The following is a 20,113-nucleotide window of genomic DNA, read 5'->3' as shown; positions in this document are numbered from 1 at the left end:
GAGAAGGGAAGCAGAAAGTAAATATTTAATTCCAGACGTTGTTGATTTGCTGTTTGCTGGTTTTCTAGGAGATAGAATTAAAGGGGCAAAAGGAAGACATCTTAAATACTAAATTAAACGACGCCCTCGGCATGCTAGACGAGGTGCAGAAGATGAAGACAGCCGAGACTCTGAAAGCCGAGAACCTCGCCCTCAAGTTAAATGAAACACTAGCTGAGCTCGAAACAACCAAGGCAAAGATGGTGGGTTGATCTGAAAATGGTGAGCTTCCCCCACGGAATCGCAGCATATGCTAGCTAGTATGCCATCAACCTGACACACACGCCATCTAGGGAAAGGGGACTGCAGTTGAGAAAATGCCCCCACCAGATTGACCTTCGGGATGCCCGGGGTGCATTTTCTCGGTTGATGATTGATGACTGATGTGGAAGAGCCCTGCTCGATTGTGGGCAGTGCCACCTCTGGTTCTGGGCTCTATAGGAAAGCAGGTTGAGCAAGCCAAGGGGGAGCAAACCAGTAAGCAGCTCCCCTCCATGCTCTGCATCAGCTCCTGCCTCCAGGTTCCTGCCCTGCTTGAGTTCCTGCCCTGACCTCTCTCAGCAGTGGAGGATGACCTCAGAGTGATAAGCTGAAATGAACCCTCTCCTCCACAAATCGCTTTCGTCTGTGGTGTGTCAGCACAGCTATAGAAATCCTAACTATGACACAGTGGCAGGAGAATGCAGGGGTGGGGTTGGAAAGGTTGAGACCTGGCCTCCTGCCCAGCCTCCGGCAGCTGACATTCTGGGCCAGGCACTTTTCTTCTTAGGGACTGTCCTGTGCTTTGGGAAAGTAAATAGCATTCTCCCAACCCCCATCTGAGAAAGACCCTGCCAAATGTCCCTTAGAGGCAAAAATCGCCCCTGTTGAGAAAGATCATCTTGCTGGACCTGGTGATACAGGGTTGTAATCCCAGCTACCCTGGAGGCTGAGGAAAGAGAAACACACATTCAAGGTCTGCCTGGGCTAAAAAGTGAGTTCAAAGACCAGCAGGGCAACTTGATTAGGACCCTGTCTCTAAATAAAATAAATTTGGGGATCTGGAGAGATTGTGAAACATCCACACTTAGGAGAGCTGGGAGGCTGCTGTCCAGCATATCCACTAGAAGGGAGAGCAGGGAGGAAGACAGGGCTGGAGGGGCTGGGCTGGAGGGGTTGGGGTGGACACGTCAAAAGGGCTCAGTAGAGGGTGGTCACAGGTGGTGTCTGTTTTTCTGTCCAAGAGGCTTGTTGGTCATTTTAGTTGATAAGAATTGCATGCATGCTTGTAATCCCAGCAGTGGGGAAACAGAGACTGTCAGATCCCTGGGGCTCAGTGACCAGCCAGCCCAGCCTACATGGTAAGTTCCTGGTCAGGAAGAGATCCTGTCTCAACACAAGAGGTGGATGGCCGATAAGGTTGTCCTCTGACCTCCACGCACAGGACACACACACACATACAAAGAAATACACATCAGTTTGCTTTTTTTTTTTCTCTCATCCAACTGTTTATACATTCACTAATTCTTGTTTTTGTTTTGGTTTGTTGGTTTTTCAAGACAGGGTTTCTCTGTATAGACCTGGCTATCCTGGAATAGCTCTATAGACTAGGCTGGCCTCGAATTCTCAGAGATCTGCCTGCCTCTGCCTCCTGAGTGCTGGGATTAAAGGCGTGCGCCACCACCGCCTGGCTCACTAATTCTTTTTTTAAAGATGCATCTCTTTTTATTTTGTATGTATGGGTGTTGCCTTTATTTGTGTCTGTATCTGTGCACCACGTGTGTGCCTGGTTCCCATGGGGGGCGCAGAAGAGGGTGTTGGATCCCCTGGAACTGAACTTCCAGATGGTTGTGAGCCACCGTGAGGGTGTTGAGAACCGAATCCAGGTCTCTGGAAGAGCAGCCAGTGCTCTTAACTGCTGAGCCATCTCTCCAGCATATGCACACTCCATTCATTAATTTTCATCAAACATCTGCTTCTAGATGCTGTGGGTAAGACTTCTGCTATGTGGAGCTGAGGGACTCTCAGGGAAGAGAAAACTAGAAACCAAGACCATTTCAGATGCTGATAAAGGTCTTGGGGAAAAAAAAAAAACCAAATAAAATAGAAATTGCCTGGGACTCATCCATGAACACATGTCCAGGAAGATTCTTTGAAGGAGGTAATGTTAGTTAGAGCCAAGACCTGGAAGACAGACAGGTCAGCCATACAGGGAGGAAAGGGAGAAGGATGCCAGCAGCAACGTGTGTGCAGAGACTCTTGGGTAGGATGCCATGTAGCACCGGTGTGTGCAAAGGAGGAAGATGGCTGCCAGCTAATCTAGCTCCTGAGGCTACATCTCCCTCAATGCTCCCTCAGATCGTGATGGAGGATCGGCTGAGGCTGCAGCAGCAGTCGGTGAAGGCCCTGCAGGATGAACGGGAATCCCAGAAGCATGGCTTCGAGGAGGAAATCATGGAGTACAAAGAACAGATCAAACAGCACTCACAGACCATCGTGAACCTCGAGGAACGGCTCTACCAAGTGACCCAGCACCACAGGAAAATAGATGGGGAGATCGCAACACTAAAAGACAATGAGCCAGGTAGGGCTGGGGCTGGGGGAGAAACCCGGTGTCTAGAAGCTCCTGAGTGGCTGCAGGCTGGGCCCCATCTAAAAGCTCCCTCACTCTCTGTTGGCCCCTTTGGCTCCTCAGTGCGCATGATGCTAGAAGCCCTCCGAGGCCTAAGGGAACCAAAGTAACAACAATGAGTTAGGACATCCTTTATGCTAACCCAGTGAGCCGGTGAGGCACACGGGCAGCCAGAGCTATTAGTGGAGTTGTCTTTTCCACATGAAAACATCAATCTGGGGCCTCTCTGTGCCACTGGCCACTGTGACCTTCCTAACAGCTCTCCTGGGCAGCCAGAACTGGCCTCCTACAAAATAAACACGAAGAGGTAAAAACAGCAGTCAGAGTTATGCCGTTCATTCACCCCAAATGACCTGGATCACTCATGACAGACACTAGGCTCTGGGTGGAAAGTTCTGGAAGCTGAGGCCTCAGGCCCTAGTTCTCAGTGTCAGCACTGTTGGTGTTTGGCTCTGGATAAGCTTTGCTTGGGGGCAGGGTGCCTGCTTTAGCTACATCCCTGACCTCCACAACTGGCCTCATTCCCCCACCCCATGACCAAGTATCTCCAGACATGGCCAAAGTTCTCCCAGAGACACAGAGGTGAGCTCAGGCTTGCCTCGTGCACCATTCCTGTTCTGTTCTTACTTGTTCATCTATGATGCCCCAACTTCCTTTAGGCACTGGAGATCCATGATAGACAAGCCAACCACTATCCCTGTGAGTAACCGAGTTAGGGCCCCGACAGTGACTTGGAGTAAGCAGGGGGAGGGCCCCAACAAGGACACAGAGCAGGCTCTGTCTCCTAAGCCAGAATCCAGGAAAGAGTGAGGATACTCAGTGGGTCCTGAGGGTGACAGCGCCTTTGTCGTTTCCAACCTTAGGTAAGTGTCTGCCATAAAGCAGGCATTAAACAACTGTTTGTTGAGTGAGTAAACAACTGAGTAAGAGTTGAAAAGCAGAGCACAGTGGATTAAGGAGTGAACAGGGAAGATGGGAAGCCAGAAACCATGAATTCTTTAAAGATTTTTGTCTAGAAAGAGAAAAGGGCAGGTAGTGTGACCCACCAATAAGGCTGCACCTCTTGAAGCTTGGCCGGGCCATTGCCGTCAGATCCCTCATCCTCATATTGCTTCCTTGTCTGTAAATGTCGCTGCCTCACCCAGTAGCCAGGAAGAGCTCGTTGTCATATTGGCCCATTTTCCATTGTTGCTGGCCCAGTTCAGTGAGTGGGCAAGTAAGGAAAGAAGTTTAGTCAGAGGTTAGGTTCAAGGTGGAAGCTCTGCTTCTGGTGCTGGCCTTGCCAGCAGAGTCATGAGAAAGCCCAGGGTGTCACATGTCAAGAGACAAGGGGTGTGCAAAGTTGGGGGTGTGGCTCAGTTGGTTCAGTCTTGGCCTCTCATGCAGGAAACCCTAGGTTCAATCTGTCAGCACATAAATGGGACCCAGTGATATATGCCTATAATCTCAGCACTGGGGAGGTGGAGGCAGGGGAATCAGAAGTTCTGAGTTATCCTCAGCTACATAGTGAGTTTGGGGCCAGCCTGGGCTACATGAGGCTCTGTTTTTAAAAATAGGGCTGCTGGGCAATGGTGGCACACGCCTGTAATCCCAGCACTCAGGAGGCAGAGGCAGGTGGATCTCTGTGAGTTCGAGGCCAGCCTGATAGCCTGGTCTACAAAGCAAGTTCCAGGACAGCCTCCAAAGCTACAGAGAAACCCTGTCTCAAAAAACCAAAAAAAAAAAAAAAAGTGGGGGGTAAAAAAGAACAAGAGACAAGGAGTGTGAATGTGTCTGGTCTCTGTCCCACTTGCCCCCGGGGCTCCACCATGACGGTCTCCTTTAATCTATCCACTCTAACGCCACAGTGAGATCAAGCCACCACCTTCTTAAACCTCACCGTGGGGATTAAATGTTAACATCTCAGAGAACACAAGCCATAGCCAGACTTTACACAGTCACAGCCTCACCTGTTAACGCTACACACATAGGGAGTCTGAGGGTAGAGAAAGCTGTGTGAGTTGTGAGAGACACAGGTGTGTTCACAGGACAGGGAAAGGGAAAGTCCACTATGTATGGGCTGTGATGATGTTGACATATCCCTCTGATGCAGTAAAAAAGGAGGAAGTGCCCCAAGAGCCCGCAGAAGCACCCCCACTGGACAGCAGTACCAAAGAAGTAGCGTGTGACCACCTAATGTGAGTACCAAGGAGGGTCCCAAGGCATGGGAGGAGCAGGGATATGGCCAGATCTGTGTTCTCAAGGTTGCTTAGATTTCCCAGTTCCTGTTGCAAGTGAGGATGATGTGGTGGGGAGATCCAGGCAGCTGTCTGCTCAGATCACAGGTCCACCCTTGGTGGTCTTGCAGTCCCGGGAGAGTTGGGCTGCCTCCCTGGGCAGCTGCATTTGTAGGAGGTATACGCCTGCAGCTTGGTGACTGTGTGCAGGCGCTGTGACTTACTTTCCACCCTGAATCACCACCCCGACCCCGGAAGAATTTCATTCTCATGGCCCATGCTGACAGTGAAGACCACTTACAGGGGTGAGTTCTGGAACGGTTATGAGATGGTAAGGGCACGCACTGCCGAGACTGACACCCCGACTGGATCCCCAGAACCCACACGGTGTAAAGAGAGCCTTAGTTCCTGTCTCCTCATGCCTAAATACCTTTCTCTGTCCACCATATCACTTCCTTCCTAGCGCTGGGATTAATGGTGTGTGTGCTTCCCAAATATTGGGATTAAAGGTGTGTGCCACCACTGCCTGGCTCTGTTTCTCTCCTGGACTGGGTCAATCTCATGTAGTCCAGGGTGGCTTTGAACTCACAGAGATTCAGACAGATCTCTGCCTCCCGAGTGCTAGGATTAAAGGTGTGTGCCACCACTGCCTGGACTCTATGTTTAATCTAGTGGCTGGTTCTGTTCTCTGATCTGACAAATTTTATTAGGGTATACAATATATCATCATACCCATATTATGTGTGTATATACATATATAAACATATTTTAATGGGTGCCTTTGTCTTACATATGCATGTGTGTGTGTGTGTGTGTGTGTGTGTGTGTGTGTGTGTGTGTGTGTGTGTGAAGAGCCTGGGCCACCAAAACCTCTGAGCTCACTAGAGAGGGACAAGTGACAGACTTCAATACTGCCTTCTACTCAGTACATTCTTCCCCTAATACGACTGCACACCGAAGTGTGTATCCCATCGAGGTCCCTCAAAAACACAACCCAGCTTCCATTAACTTTTGCCTCCTTCTTAGGCCTACAAGTTGTGGTCCCTAAAGAGTGCCTGTCCTGTGGAGCACCCCTCCAATGAGAACAGCAGTTCTCATGGAGTCTAACGTGCCGTCTGTCCTTACCATTCCTGCATTTCCTTCGTTCTGGTCAGGTGCCCAGGATCCCAGCATGCAAGGGAACAAACAAAGCTTTTGTTGTCTCCTCCTCTCCTTCCCCATCCTCCTGGAAGTCCTGAACCCCTACCATCTCCCTTCGGTCTGCCAACCTCTTTCCACAAAACCACTAGCCTGTCTGTGCTGACAGGTCCCATGCAGGACCAGATGACACCCTCACTAGAGACACAGTAGACCTCAGCCCAGCCCAACCAGACCCTTTGTTCTTTCTCAAAGTGTGCTAAGTACATCAAAATGATGTTCTCTTTTAGTATTTAAAGGCTGCCTGTCCCCCAGCTGGGCTGAGGTCCCAAGATCCATCCCTGGGCATTTTGAGCCTTTTCTGGGCTCCTTCTCAGCCCCACTCAGGAGTTATCGGGGAAGTTGAACACAGCTGACTCGGCCTGTTGTTTTGTTTATTTGTTTTCACTACAGAGATGACTTACTAGCTGCTCAGAAGGAAATCCTGTCTCAGCAGGAGGTCATCATGAGGCTGAGGACAGACCTCAATGAAGCCCATGGCAGGATGTCAGACCTGAGAGGTTGGTATGAGTTCCTGGGTCACTGGACTCCCTGATCCTCTCAGGAAGGGACAGCAGAGTCAGCAGCCTGGGTCTCAAAGCCTCTTGTGGACCCGCTTTCTTGTGTGCCTGCGGCCCCTGTCACCCAGGGTCACACTCACCTGGTGGACCTTGAGGGTCAACATCGTTTTCTGCTGCAGCTTATTCTCACCCCTGGGAGGGCAGTAGTGAGGTTTCCCCAGGGCTGGGCCCTTTGCAGGAGCCTGGGTGCAGTGTGAAGGGGCCTCACAAGCTGCCTCCTCATCATGCAAAAAGACCACACACCTCCTTCCTCATCAGCCACCCAGGGTAGGGAAGAGAAAGCAGGTGTCCCACGCACCCCTGCACAGACACTCAGCCGGGCTCTGTCCCTGATCTCATGTGTTTCTCCATCCTTCCTCTTGCTTCAAAGGACTCCTTCTCTTTCCTATTCCCAGCCTCTGGCAGGACAAAAAATCCAGGCAGATAGGACTTGAGAAATAAAACTAGATTCCAGAACTGGAAGATGGGAAAAGGGAGAGAAGGAGGCAGGGAAGGAGGGGAGAGGGAGGCTGTTTCACCCAGCCCCTGACATCCCCAAACCCTCAGGCCTCTTTGCTCCCTCAGGCCATCCCAGTGGTTTTCAATGGAAGGAAAGTGATAATAGAGAATACAATGAGTCAGACCCCAATTCCAGAACCTGATCGCCATTAGGTCCTTGACAAGACTCTACCTTTCTGAGCCGCAGTGTCCGAATCTGTGAAGTGGGGGTGCTAATGGTAATTCCCCTGTAAGCTGCAATTGAAGACTTAAGGCAATGCAAAGGTCTTAGTGTGGGTCCTCCCAACAGCGGACCCTAAAAGTGGAACTCCACCACAGCCTGTCTATTCAAGCCACAACCCCAGTAAACGCTGACAGTGAGCCAGAGCTTGAGCCAGAGGGAAAGAAAATGAAGTGTGGTAGGCTGCCAATCAAGAGGGTGCTGAGGTACCCAGAACTAATTCTGCCAGAGAGAGTAGGAGCAGGGGCGGCTGTCTGTGCCAGCTGTGGATGGAACACTGTTTTACCCAGTGTAGCCCAGAAGACTCCAGGAGCCTGAGAACACCCCTGGACAAAAAGATACAGAGGCAGCTGGGTATGTGGTTCAGTTGGAGTGCTTGCCTAGCCTACATTGAGGCCCTGGGTTCAAGTCCCAGCACTAAATGAAAGTGAGCTGGTGTCACACACCTGTGATCCCACCACTGAGGAGGTGGAGATGGGAAGGTTAGAAGGTTGAAGGTCATTGTTGGCTATAAAGAGTTGGAGACCAGCCTAGAATCCATGAGACCCTGTCAGAAGCAGGTAGCTGAACATGAGCCAGAGCGCCCTAAAAGACCAGGGGGACATGGGCAGGGCACTGACAGCGGCTGCTGGTGTAACACTGTAGTGAGGAAGAAGCAGGGGCTTACTGCGCCACCCACTGTCACATGCTGAGGCTCTGACAGAGCTCCTGGGGGCACCTGAGGACCCCAGGACAGACCTGCCTCGCGGATCTCATAGGGCTGTCAGATAGGCCATGACAGAGGTCTGAGGTGGAAAACCAACTTCCTGTCACTCCCAGGGGAGCTGAATGAGAAGCAGAAGATGGAGCTGGAGCGACACGTGGCCCTGGTGCAACAGCAGAACAAGGAGCTGAGCGTGCTCAAAGCGAAGGTGGCGCAGACCAGCGGCCTGGTGGAGAAGAAAGACAGGGAGCTGAAGGCCCTCAGGGAGACGCTCAGGTGTGGGAAGGGTCCGTGTGGCGTGACCACCCCAAGGCCTCTGGCACAGAGAGAGGGCTCAGTAAATGCCGGTTGAATTGGGTGGGGGAATGAGTGATTGTGTTTCATTGCTTCGGAGACTCGTGGATGAAAACAGCGCTGTGCTTTGTTCTGGAATGGACATTCATTCTCCAGGTGACTGGGCTCAGCTTAAATGCAGGAAGTCTGAAAGAATCCAGTCACCTGTGAAAATAGTTTGACCTCCAGCTTACGACGGAGGGATGCAAAGTTCCGTGAACCCGTAGCTGGCTGACACCCATGACGTCCCTCTCTGCCCCAGGACTTCCCAGGAGAAACATAGACCCCACCTGAGCATGGAGCAGAAGCCTAGGAATCTGAACCAGAAGTGTGACATCTCTTTGCAGATAGAACCAGTTCACCCAGATACATTCTCCAGCTTCCAAGAGGTCAGTGTCTGTGACTGGGGCTCCGGGCAGGTCCAGGCTTTGGGTGGCAACCAAAAACCCAAGGCTTCTAAAAGTATTGCTCATTCCCATGAAATGACAAAGACAGAGTTCTGCCCCATGCTCACAGTCTCCATGGTTACACTGTCAACAGTGGAGACAGTGCCTGCTGTTCTCTCCTCTGAGACCACCAGGTCTTCCTAAGAACATGAATTGTACTAGTGGTTGGGCAGTGGTTGGCTGTCCACCTTGGATCAAGTTGTCCTGGATTCGAATCCCAGCCCCTCCTCGTAGAAAGTTGGTGGGCTTAGAGAGGTCACTGTACAGCAGTTCCCTCCTCTGAGACTGACAGTCCCCCGTCAATGAGTGGTTGAGAAATACATTTTATTTATGCATACCCACAAACACATCTGGTAGGAAATGTTCTGCTATGTCTTTTGTTTGTTAATATCTCTCCCCCCTCTCTCTCTGTATGTGTGTGTGTGTGTGTGTGTGTGTGTGTGTGTGTGTGTGTGTGTGTGTGTGATATGAGTGTGTGGAGACCAAAAGAGGACATCAGCTATCAGCTTTCTGGCTCTACTGTCTTACCACACTTGAGACAGGGTCCCTTGCTGAACCTAGAGTAGTGTACCATTTGATTTTTCCTGCAGAGCTGGTGAGCAATATACAATGACCCTCCTATTTCCATGCCCACCCCACCCCCAGTCCCCATCAGTTTGGGGTTACAGGTGCATGCAGCCATGCTTAGCTTTGTTAAATGGGTGCTGGAGATCCTGAACTCAGTCCCCTAATGCTCACACAACAAGTGCTCTTACCCACTGAGCCCATCTCCCCAGCCCACAGACACTATCTGATGACATCTTGTCAACTAAGTCTGTAAAAGTCACTTTGTGTAAACGACTGCTTAGAATTCCATTTTGTGTCCTTTTTTTCTAGCCAGTCCCCAGATGATGACAATTTCAGCTGCGTCTCCCTTAACCTGGTGCTGTATTTAGTCTAAGTGGCCCATATGTAGAACTCCTGTTTGGCTGTGAAGTTTCTGGGGCCAAGGGGCTTCCTAAACTGTGTGGCACAGAACCAAATGACCTTCCCAGAGAACCATGCAGTTAATGTGATCCACCCACCCCCACACACAGACCATGGCAGTTGCTGGATAAGATCTCCCTGTGTTACTGACCGGACATCCCAGACGCCATCCAGTAGGAAGCATGTCTGAGTGAGAACAGCCTTCATCAAGTGGTCCTCAAGGCTAATCTGAATTCCACCCCCATGCCCAGTGCCGTGGCATTTGCCATCATTGTGGGGCACAGTGGTTCCTTGAGGCCTCCGATTCCTAGAGTCCAGTCCAGGACAACCTTTTCTTTTCACTGTAGGAAGCCAGATAATGAATCATCTAAAAGAAACAAGGCCAACTACATCAACCAAGACACTAGCCCTGCCAGACAGCAGCAAGCCAGGGCTTCAGACAGCCAGGATGGAAGGGCTTGAGGTCCAGCCAGCTGTCCCTGGAACTGAATGCTGTCCAGAGCACTTTAATAGAAGGGGTTCCCGTTGCTCAGGGCAACCAGGAGGAGGAGGCGTGCAATGGCCCAGGTGGCTGGAGGCTCAGCTGGGCAGCAGGAAATGTCAGTCACTCCTGTAGGAATCCTGAGCCATCAGAGCAGGACCTGACCCACAGTGACTATTGAGCACCTGCTGTGTATCAGGCCTTGTGCTAAAGACAGGGAAAAGTTCACAGGTGCCCTACACATACCAGCGCGCACTCGCGCACACACACACACACACACACACACACACACACACACACACACATCCTGCATGTGTTCCGTGGGGAGACCTGCTGAATGGCGACTTTTAGTTTCTGTCTCAAAGCTGAGGCTGATGGGGGAGGGAGGACACAAGATAAAAGGCAAAAAGCATCCCTTCTTGGAACAGCGGTCCTCACCCAAGCTACTTCCTGTTTCCAAGGCCAGAGAGGGTCAGAGGGCTCAAGAGTTGTATGAGAAAGAATCTGTGTCCTCTCCCAGTAAGAGAGTTCCCAGAGGAGGCTGAGGAGGGGTCACATGGTGCTTCCTCTACCATGAAGGACCAGGGGAGTCTGGCCCGGCTGCTGAGCCTGTCCTCCTGCCTAGCACAGCATCTGTCTGCTTCTCTCCAGGAGGCAGCATTCAGCAGGCTCTTTCCAGGACAGTCAGATGCCCTCCAGCAGATGAATGAGTCCTATACAGAAGCAAGCCCTGAGGTGGTCCAGCTTCGGGGCAATACACCAGACTAGTTAGGTCCCCTCACCCACCCGGCGGCCCTGGCACTATCAGAAGCTGGGGAGGGCTCCTCACTCCTTCCAGACTTTGCACATCTTGAGCACCGTGCTCAGGCCTGGGAGGACCATAGTCTCCACAGGAGGCACGCTTTGCCCTTATGGGGCCTGTGTGCGGGAAAGGAGGAAACAGAAAGTTAGTATAGAATAAAATATCCTAGGGACAAGGCGGGGCCAGGTGGCTTGAGAAGCTAAGATGGCCAAACTTGAGACTGTCCCAGTTAGCTTTCTATCGCTGTGATAAAAAACACTCTGACAAAAACAACTTAGGGAGGAAAGGGGTCATTTCAGCTTACAGCTTACAGTTCATCATGGAGGAAGTCAGGGCGGGAACTTGAGACAAGAACCTGGAGGCTGGAAGTGAAACAAGAGGCCATGGAGGGGTGCTGCTTCCTGGCTTGCTCACCCTGCTCTCTAATACACCCTAGAACCACCTACCTGCCCAGGGGAGCACTATCCACAGTGGCTGGACCCTGCCATATCAATCATTAATCAGGAAAATGCCCCCACAGACCGATCTGATAGAGGCATTTTCTTAATTGAGGTTCCCTCTTCCCAGATGACCATGGTTTGTGTCCAGTGACCAAAAAAAAAAAAAAAAAAAACCAAACAAACAAGCAAACCTGACCAGAACAATAGATAAGAGCACCCTAGGAAAGAGGTTCTCTCAGACCGGTGGTGAGAGGCCTCCACAAGGAGAAATTTGAAGCAGAGCCAGCAGGAAGTAATAGTGTGACAGAAATGTCGAGGGAGGGGAGCGTTCCCGTGAGAGCCTCAGACAGCATTGCTGAGCCCCTTGAAGGGGCTGTGGGCCTTGAAGACCCCCTAGGGGGCCAGTGTGACAAGCGCCGAGCCAGGGACCCACCATCCTATTGGCCTTCAAGAAGCAACCAGAGTCAGCAGAGGAAGAACAGATGATTCTCTTTTCCGGGCCTCTGCTCTGTCTGTGGGTGGATTTCTCACTCGCTGATGCTAGAGTGTCTAATGCTGAACTGCTTCATCATCTGTCTGGTGCACAAGGTTCAGATCCACGGCAGAGCTTAGCTTGGGTCTTTGATGGAGGTGCCTGGAATAGTGTCTAGCGTAGGGGAAGAGGGTGTGGGGAGGCAATGAATATGAATGAGAATATGGATTGCTAGTGATGGCTTGGTAGACACATGCATATATACCCAGGAACAGAGACAGGGCTTGTGGCTCAGTTGGTAGAGTGCTTCCAGAGCACACAAAGCCTTGAGCCTATACCATAATACCACCGACACTAAGCATGGTGGTACATGCCTGAAATCCCAGCATTCAGGAGGTGGAGACAAGAGGACCAGGAGTTCAAGGTCATCTTTGGCTACATAGAAAGTTTGAGGGCAACCTGGATTATGTGAGATCCTGTCTCAAAGAAAAATTCCAAAGGAAAAACTTTTTTTTAAAAAAGGAAATAGAGACCGAGATGCTTAGCTATATAAAATTTTAATAATTTTAGTTCACTTCATCTTATGTATATGTTGTCTTCGTTATCTATATCTGTAATCTAAAATGAACCAAAAGTTGCTATTTTAAAAATAGTTATAAAAGAGAGATCGTTCGTCTCTTCCCATTCTTGCCAGTTTGGCTAAGGTCTCCCCCTAGCAACAGTCTGACAACTGAAAGTCACTCTCGGCACCCCATCCCAGGTCCCCACTTAATTATCTGCTTAACACTCGTCACTGCTCATTGTGTCTCCCTGTTTACCCTTCCCACTGTCTGTCTGCTCACACTGAGGCACAAAATCCAGGACAGCAAGAGTCCTCACTGATGGAGACTCGGAGCCTAGAGCAAGCTTAGCAGTCCGAGGTGTGGCATGAATGAATGAATGAATGAATGAATGAATGAATGAATGATTGAATGATTGAATGAATGAATGATGAGAGAACCGAGACAGGACCTCATGTCATGCAGCCTGGCCTCAGACGCACTATGTAGTCAGGAAGGACCTTGAACTTCTGATCGATTCTTCTGTGTCACCTCCCAAGCACTGGGGTCACAGCCATGTGTCCCCTCACTCAGTTTCTACAGTGCTGGGGATGGAGCTCAGGGCTTTGTGTATGCTGGGCAAGCTCTCTGCATTACTGGGGCGCATCTCCTCATTTTTCTAGAGGAAAAAAAACCCTAAATTCTTCTGAATTCATCGTTAAAAAGAGCATGACCCTCAAAGACCTTCCTTGTCTGTGCCCTGGGTAAACCTCACTCTAGCCTCTAACGGTCCCATGGGGTTAGGAGTTACCATACTGTAAGAGGCAGGTATGGAGCATCCTGTTGTCACAGACAGTTCTGCTGGACCTGCCACTCTAGAGACCCTGGAGCTGCAGAGAGAGATCTCTCCAAACCAATCAAGGGCCAGGCTGTTCAGTCCCCCGAAGCAGACAGGATAAAATCATCCTTCTTACCAGTATAAGAGGAAGTCTCATCTAATATGCCCTTCTGGGGCTGGGCATACAGCTGAGCAACAAAGAGAACTGGGTTCCAACCTCAGCATCACAGGATATCAAGGGAAAGAAAACAGTAAAAATTCCCCCTCCCCCAGAGTAGAACTGGAGGGGTGCAGAGATGGCTTAGCAGTTAAGTTCACCTGTGGCTCTTGCACAGGACTTGAATTCTATTCCCAGCACCTACATCAGGCAGCTCATGACCACCCGTAACTCCACCTCCATGGGACCTGATTGCCCTCTTCTGGTCTCTAGGCACCTGCGTGCGCATGCTCACACATGCACGTGCACACGCATGCACAAACACACACAATTTTAGGAGTAATAAAAATAATTCTTGCTGGGCATGGTGGCACACACCTTTAATCCCAGCACTCAGGAGGCAGAGGCAGGAGGATCTCTGTGAGTTCGAGGCCAACCTGGTCTACAGTAAGAATCTAGGACAGGCACCAAAAACTATGCAGAGAAACCCTATCTGGAAAATAATAATAATAATAATAATAATAATAATAATAATAATAATAAATAATAATTCTTTTTAAAAAGTTACTGTTCAGAACAAGATCAGATTTTTAACACATGGAGACCCAAAGCTGGATGTGGTGACACACATCTTTAATCCCAGCACTTGAAAATCTGATGGATCTCTGGGTTCAAGGCCAGCCTGATCTACATAGTAAGTTCCAGGATAGCCAGGGCTACCCAGAGAGACCCTGTCTCAAAAAGAAAGAAAGAAATGAAGAGAAATGGAGATGCATGAAAGAACATTAGAAAAAACATAGAGGATGCAGAGAAGGGAACACTTTATTTATAGGACACTAAGTAGGAAGGAGAGTTGGAAATCCTCCTACATGGGACTTGATATTTGCGATGAAAAGTTTAAATCCTTTCTCTACTGAAGCTCTTACGATATTTTCCAGAAGTGCTGAATGACAGGGTTTCTGCTGAACAGGAATTGTTCATGTCCCTGGGAACTGAGGGAAATGTCTGTACCACCCTGTCTCCAGGAGCAGTCCTTCAGTGACCTGGGGGCCAAGTGTAAAGGGTCTCGACATGAGGAAGTCATTCAGCGGCAGAAAAAGGCCTTGTCGGAACTCCGGATACGAATCAAAGAGCTGGAACAGGGCCGCTCTCCCAGTAAGTCCTCTGCTCCTTAGTCCCAGCTTGGGGGCCCCAGAGCCTGGTGGACACCCTGGGGACTGGCTGCTTGGCCAGGATGTCCCCATCATCTCGTAATCGGAAGGACATTATAACACTAACAATGATGGGCCAGTCCCCGCCACACCTCAGAGTCAACCGCAGGCCCTGGTGTTAAATAAATAGGACATGAAAAACTCACTACTGTCCTCCTTATTTCGCTGTGCCCTGGTGGGAACTTTGTCATGGTCTAACGCGACCTGAAGATGAGCCCTGGTGGTACCTCTTAGAGTACCCCCTTCAGAAAGGCTGGAGTTGGCTCAGAACGGGCAGCTGGTGGCTGAGCAAGGCACTGGGCACCAAGTGTCCCAGTACAAGTCTCCTCTTCATCTCTGTGCCTGAAAGGCCTTAAGTGAAGTTCACCTCTGCAGCGACAGCTTTGTGGCCAAAGCCTTACACTGACTGTGTGGACTTCGGCAAATCATTTAATTTCTCTAGGCCTGGGTTTCCTCTTCTGCCAGGGAGGTCGTCAGGATTAAAACTGTCCTGTGGTAAGTGTCCTGTAAGTCGTGGCTACAGTGGTGATGTGAAATGATGTCTTCCTGAGTCTAAATTATTTCTTTTGTAGATCATAAGGACCACGTGAATGAATCGTTCCTAGAACTAAAGACCCTCAGAATGGAAAAAAATGTACAGAAAATATTATTAGACGCAAAGCCTGACCTGACGCCTCTCTCAAGAATAGAGATCCGATCGGTAACCAAAAATCATTTACCTCTGCAGTGACTGACATGAGAGGGTGGGCATTAGGGCTGCTGTGAGCTGAGCTGCAAGTCAGTGTGTTGGAGGTTCAGGGCCAGGGCCTCCCCGACTAGCAGGTGTCGGTCTCCACACACTCACCAGCGAGTCACTGGATATTGGCACAGACAGTGGCCTCCATGTGCACAGTACAGTATGTCATTGCTTTGACTCTGGGCCAAATGGGTCACTGAAGCACAAAGGGCTGGTCCCTTTCCTAGGAGATGATCCATCCTGCAGAAAACATCCAACAGGCTGATGGATGAGTCTATGCCACGAGTTTGCCAAAGGCTGCTGTTCCCTCTAAACTGAAAGACATGAGCACGTACAAGTGGAAGGAAGTGAGATGAGAAGGCCAGAGGTCCTGTGACGGAGGCCAGCCTGAATGCTGTGTGTCCTCCAGCAAGGCTGCCAGGTGTGGTGACACACACCTGTAATCCCAGGGTTACTCCGGAGTATAGGCAAGAAGAGCAGGGGTGCAGGTCATGCTTGAGCACATGCGAAATTTTAGGCCTACCGGGGCTACTTATGACCCTCTCAACAACAACAAAGATCAAGATAACTCTATGAATGCTTCCCCCCAGTGCCTGGCTCAGAATTTATACTAAATAATTGGTAGCTGTTAGTCCTAAATAATACAATCCAAGCAAGAAGTGGAACCTTAGATGCCAAGATTCTCAGGAGTGAGTAATTGTGACTTTGGAAGTGACCTTACAACCCAAAGGATGTTATACTGAGTAGTTAATGGACACATGACAATGGACAGCTCAAGTCGGTGCCAGTCACAGGACCCGCTGGCCGCATACCGGCTGACACAACTAGGAATGAAGCACATGGAAGGTTCTAGAATGAACAACACCGTTACCTTATGTGAACCAGTATCCTGTCTTTCTGAGCATTTTTTAGCATTGGAGCTGAAGGTCTTTGAAGTGAGCTGCTTTTCTTAATAAAAATCACACACCCAGTCTCCAGGGTTGGGTGTAGAGGGACAGTCTCCGGATGGGAGGTCAGCTAGCTCTCATGGCCTGACTCTGCTTCCCAGACAGGCCTTCCCCTTGCTCATGACCCACCACTGCCTCTACACAGCAGGGGACCTCCCAACTCAGTTTTTAAAAGCCTTGGTCCTCCAAGGTCAGAAGCCATTTGAATTATAAGAGTAGGAAGGAAGAAAAGCCCCGTGGATCGGGTGCTTGCCGTGTGCTGGGCTTGCGCTGAGCCCTTCACCCGCTCCGTGAAGCCTTGCAGCAGCTGGGCTGTAGCGTGTCCACTGTCCCTATTTGACAGTTTATGAATTAGGGTTTCAGAAGCCAGTGCCTCATCCAAGGTCACAGAGATACAGAAGGATGGAGCCTATACTCTGTCCCTGGCTGCCCTCTTCTGGCACCCTGCCAGTCGATAGAGAAGGATGAAAAGGGGGAGTCCTGGAGAGGGGTGCAGAGGACTCTGCTTAATATACTGTCATCTTCAAAGACCCTCCCCTTGTCAGGACTGGGGAGACAGCTCAAAGGGTTTGCTCTTCAAACATGAGGATCTGAGTTCAAATCCCCAGTGCCCATGGAAAAAGCCAGGTATGGCACACACCCACCTCTAACTCCAGCATTATGGGAGATGGAGACAGGAGGCTCACTGGGGCTTGCTGGATGCCAGCCTAGCTCCAGGTTCACTGAGAGACCCTGTCTTAAGGGTCTCTCAGTGGTAAAGAGTGACAGAACAAGACAACCAATTTCCTCTGGCCTACACACACATACACACACACACACACACACACACACACACACAAGTTACACATACCTGTACATATGTAAATCATTCATGTGCACACACATACACACACACACACCACACCATATGCATGTGCACAACACAAACACACACACACACACACACACACACACACACACACACACACACGTCTTTTCTTATCTCAGTATGTAACTGTGTCAAGCCACACTTACCACTGTAAAACCTTTCTGGTTTATGGTCAGGGTTTTGGTGCTATTTTGGTCCTCAGGGGTCACTTGGCAGCACCTGCAGATGCTGAGGACCAACCAAGGTGCCCAAGATGTGCCTGCTGAGTACGAAGTCCACTTGGGTCCTGATGAGGTCTTTTACAGTTGCTCATGGCTCTCCACATTCTCTGCCTGGCCTGGTTGCTGTCCCAGGCTCCCAGTCAGAGCTTCCAGAGGTCAGCTGACTTGATGCAGGGCATAGCAAGTGCACAGCTACATGGCCCAGCCTACATCATCTCAGGAAATGGTCCAAGGGAGCCTCACCCATCCAGAGAACATTTGAGCCACATCTTCTGGAGGACTCATTTCTGCTGTGTGAAAATGACTTCATTCATTCAGTCATTCATTCATTCCTCAGGCATATCTTGTGCCCCTGTGTGACCAGTGAGTGCCACACTAGGCACAGAAGTGGAGTACACACAGACAGCAACATGGTCCCCATCTCTATGGAGCTTGTCACTTTGGCCAGGGCTTCTCAATGTTGACACAATATTTGGGGTCAAGGGCTGGGATACCTTAATTGATAAAGTAATTGTCACACAAACATGACTTGAGTCTGATCCCCAGAACACACATTAAAAAGAGGGAAATATGCTGGCGCACACCTTTAATTCCAGCACTTGCAAGGCAGAGGCAGGTGGATCTCTGTGATTTCTAGCCCAGCCTGGTCCACATAGTAAGTCCAGACCAGCCAGAGGTACACAGTGAAACCCTGTCTCCAAAAACCAAGAGCTGAGCACCATAGTATGCACTTGCAATTCCAATGCTGAAGAAGTAAAGACAGAAGGATTTCTGGGGATTTAACAAGCCTCAGGACCTGGTGAGAGACGCTGTATCAAAGAACAAGATGGGAAACAGACAGCTCCTGAGAAATGGCACCCGAGGTTGGCCACTGGCCTCCCTCTCCATACACACAGCATATCTGGGGTCAGATGACTCCCGTCTAGTTTGATTGGGGACTGTCTCATTCAGTGGCAGCCTCATCATCCTCCTATTGGATACCGGTAGCATGACCTCTTCAGATGAGCCTAGATGTCACTAATAACCTGGGAAAGTGGGGTGCAAACTTAACCCAGTTGAGAGACACTATTCTAGAGTAGGATGCAAACTTAGCTCAGCTGAGACCCTGTTCTAGAGGGAAGACATCAGAGGAGGAACCGGCAGGCATATAACCAAGCCGATGACCAAGAATTCAGACTAGATGGTCAGGAATAGAGATAAGAAGCTGTGGAGCCCCTCTTCCAAAGTCACACAGGGTTCTAGCTTCCCCATGCCTGACACCGAAACCAGAACACCAAGAGAGTATTCATTTCTCTTTTATTTCAGCCCCAGAATGGCCTTTTAAACTCAGGCTCCAACTTGGCCATCGAGAAGTCGATGAGAACAGATGCTACAGAAGCCTTAGAACTCAGTGAGAAGCTGGTGTGTGTGCGTGCCGTCCCCTCCCTTCCCTTCCCTTCCCCTTCCTTTCTGCCCAGCACTGGTCCCCACAAGTCATCACCGTTAACCACAGGGTCTTTTACTAAGTCTCAATCTCTGAGCCATATTGAGTTGTTCTAATAACTCGGCAAGACCCACTGCTACCCAGCATGGGACAGGAACCAGCACGTAGCCCAATTCCTTGAAAGCTCCATCGTTAGACTGAGTGTTAATTTCCTTTGTCGTTTCCCACCCATTCCGGAAAAGACTTATTGTTCATGGCTGTAGGGGAAATGAAACCTAACTGCAGTCACTTCCAGCATGCTTGTTTGATTCCTACGGCTGCAAAGAATGAGCTGGAATCAGACGTCAGCCTCCATGTATCCTGCGGCTCTGCTCTTACCAGCAACCCATCTCCTTGCAGTACATGGACATGAGCAGGACGCTTGGCAGCCTGATGAATATCAAGGACATGCTGGGCCATGTGAACTTGAAGCACCTCTCGCCCAAAGAGCGTGAGGCGGTCAACCACCTCCGACAGAAGGACCTGGACCTGGTGTTTGATAAGATCACTCAGCTCAAGAACCAGCTTCAGAGGAAAGAAGAACTTCTGAGAGGATGCCAGTGGGAACTGGAGCAGCTCAGGTACCGCACGGGTTCCCTGCCTAAGCGTGGACAGGCCGGGATTCAGATTAAGCACAAACACCAGTTGGGAAACATGACCTCCTGGAGCCTAGCATGCGCGAAGCCCTGGGTTCCATCCCCAGCAGTACATAAAACTTGGCATGGTTGTTCACACCTATAACCCCTGCACTTGGGAGGCAGAGGCAGGAGGATCAGGAGTTCAAGGCCATCCTCTACTACACAGCAAGTTCAAAGCTAACCTGGGCAACATAAGACCCTGTCTCAAAATAACAAAAGGCTGGAGGTGATTCCATAGGTAAAAGCAGGTGTCCCACAGCTGTAAGAAGCTGAGTTTGAATCCCCAGACTCCACATAAAAGCAGGAGTAGGAGTGTCTATAACTCCAGTGTTCCTATGGAAAGATGGGAGGCAGAAATAGGATTCACTGATCTGGTATACAAAACAGAAAAGCAACAAAGAGATCCTGACTTAAATAAGGTTAAAGGCAAGGACTCACACCTGAACTTGTCCTCCAGCCCCTACACATGCATGCCCACATTCACACAAATAAATGGGTGTCCACACACATAT

General features: G+C 50.0%; 1 protein-coding gene across 1 annotated transcript in view; it reads left to right on the top strand.

Moving 5' to 3' along the window:
- Positions 1–20,113, top strand: part of Fhad1 (forkhead associated phosphopeptide binding domain 1) — a 100,542-nt gene that overhangs the window by 72,393 nt on the left and 8,036 nt on the right. Inside the window, exons 17-26 of the mRNA XM_036178632.1 lie at positions 69–242; positions 2,377–2,602; positions 4,743–4,827; positions 6,457–6,563; positions 8,161–8,320; positions 8,640–8,766; positions 14,544–14,673; positions 15,302–15,429; positions 18,807–18,902; positions 19,324–19,544. Coding sequence (XP_036034525.1) covers positions 69–242; positions 2,377–2,602; positions 4,743–4,827; positions 6,457–6,563; positions 8,161–8,320; positions 8,640–8,766; positions 14,544–14,673; positions 15,302–15,429; positions 18,807–18,902; positions 19,324–19,544 — 1,454 coding nt within the window. The remainder of the gene's footprint in view (positions 1–68; positions 243–2,376; positions 2,603–4,742; positions 4,828–6,456; positions 6,564–8,160; positions 8,321–8,639; positions 8,767–14,543; positions 14,674–15,301; positions 15,430–18,806; positions 18,903–19,323; positions 19,545–20,113) is intronic.

This window comes from Onychomys torridus, chromosome 2, assembly GCF_903995425.1.
Source record: "Onychomys torridus chromosome 2, mOncTor1.1, whole genome shotgun sequence".
NCBI lineage: Eukaryota > Metazoa > Chordata > Mammalia > Rodentia > Cricetidae > Onychomys > Onychomys torridus.
The sequence above is the reverse complement of the archived record's forward strand: the minus strand, read 5'-3'. Positions and strand labels throughout refer to the sequence as shown.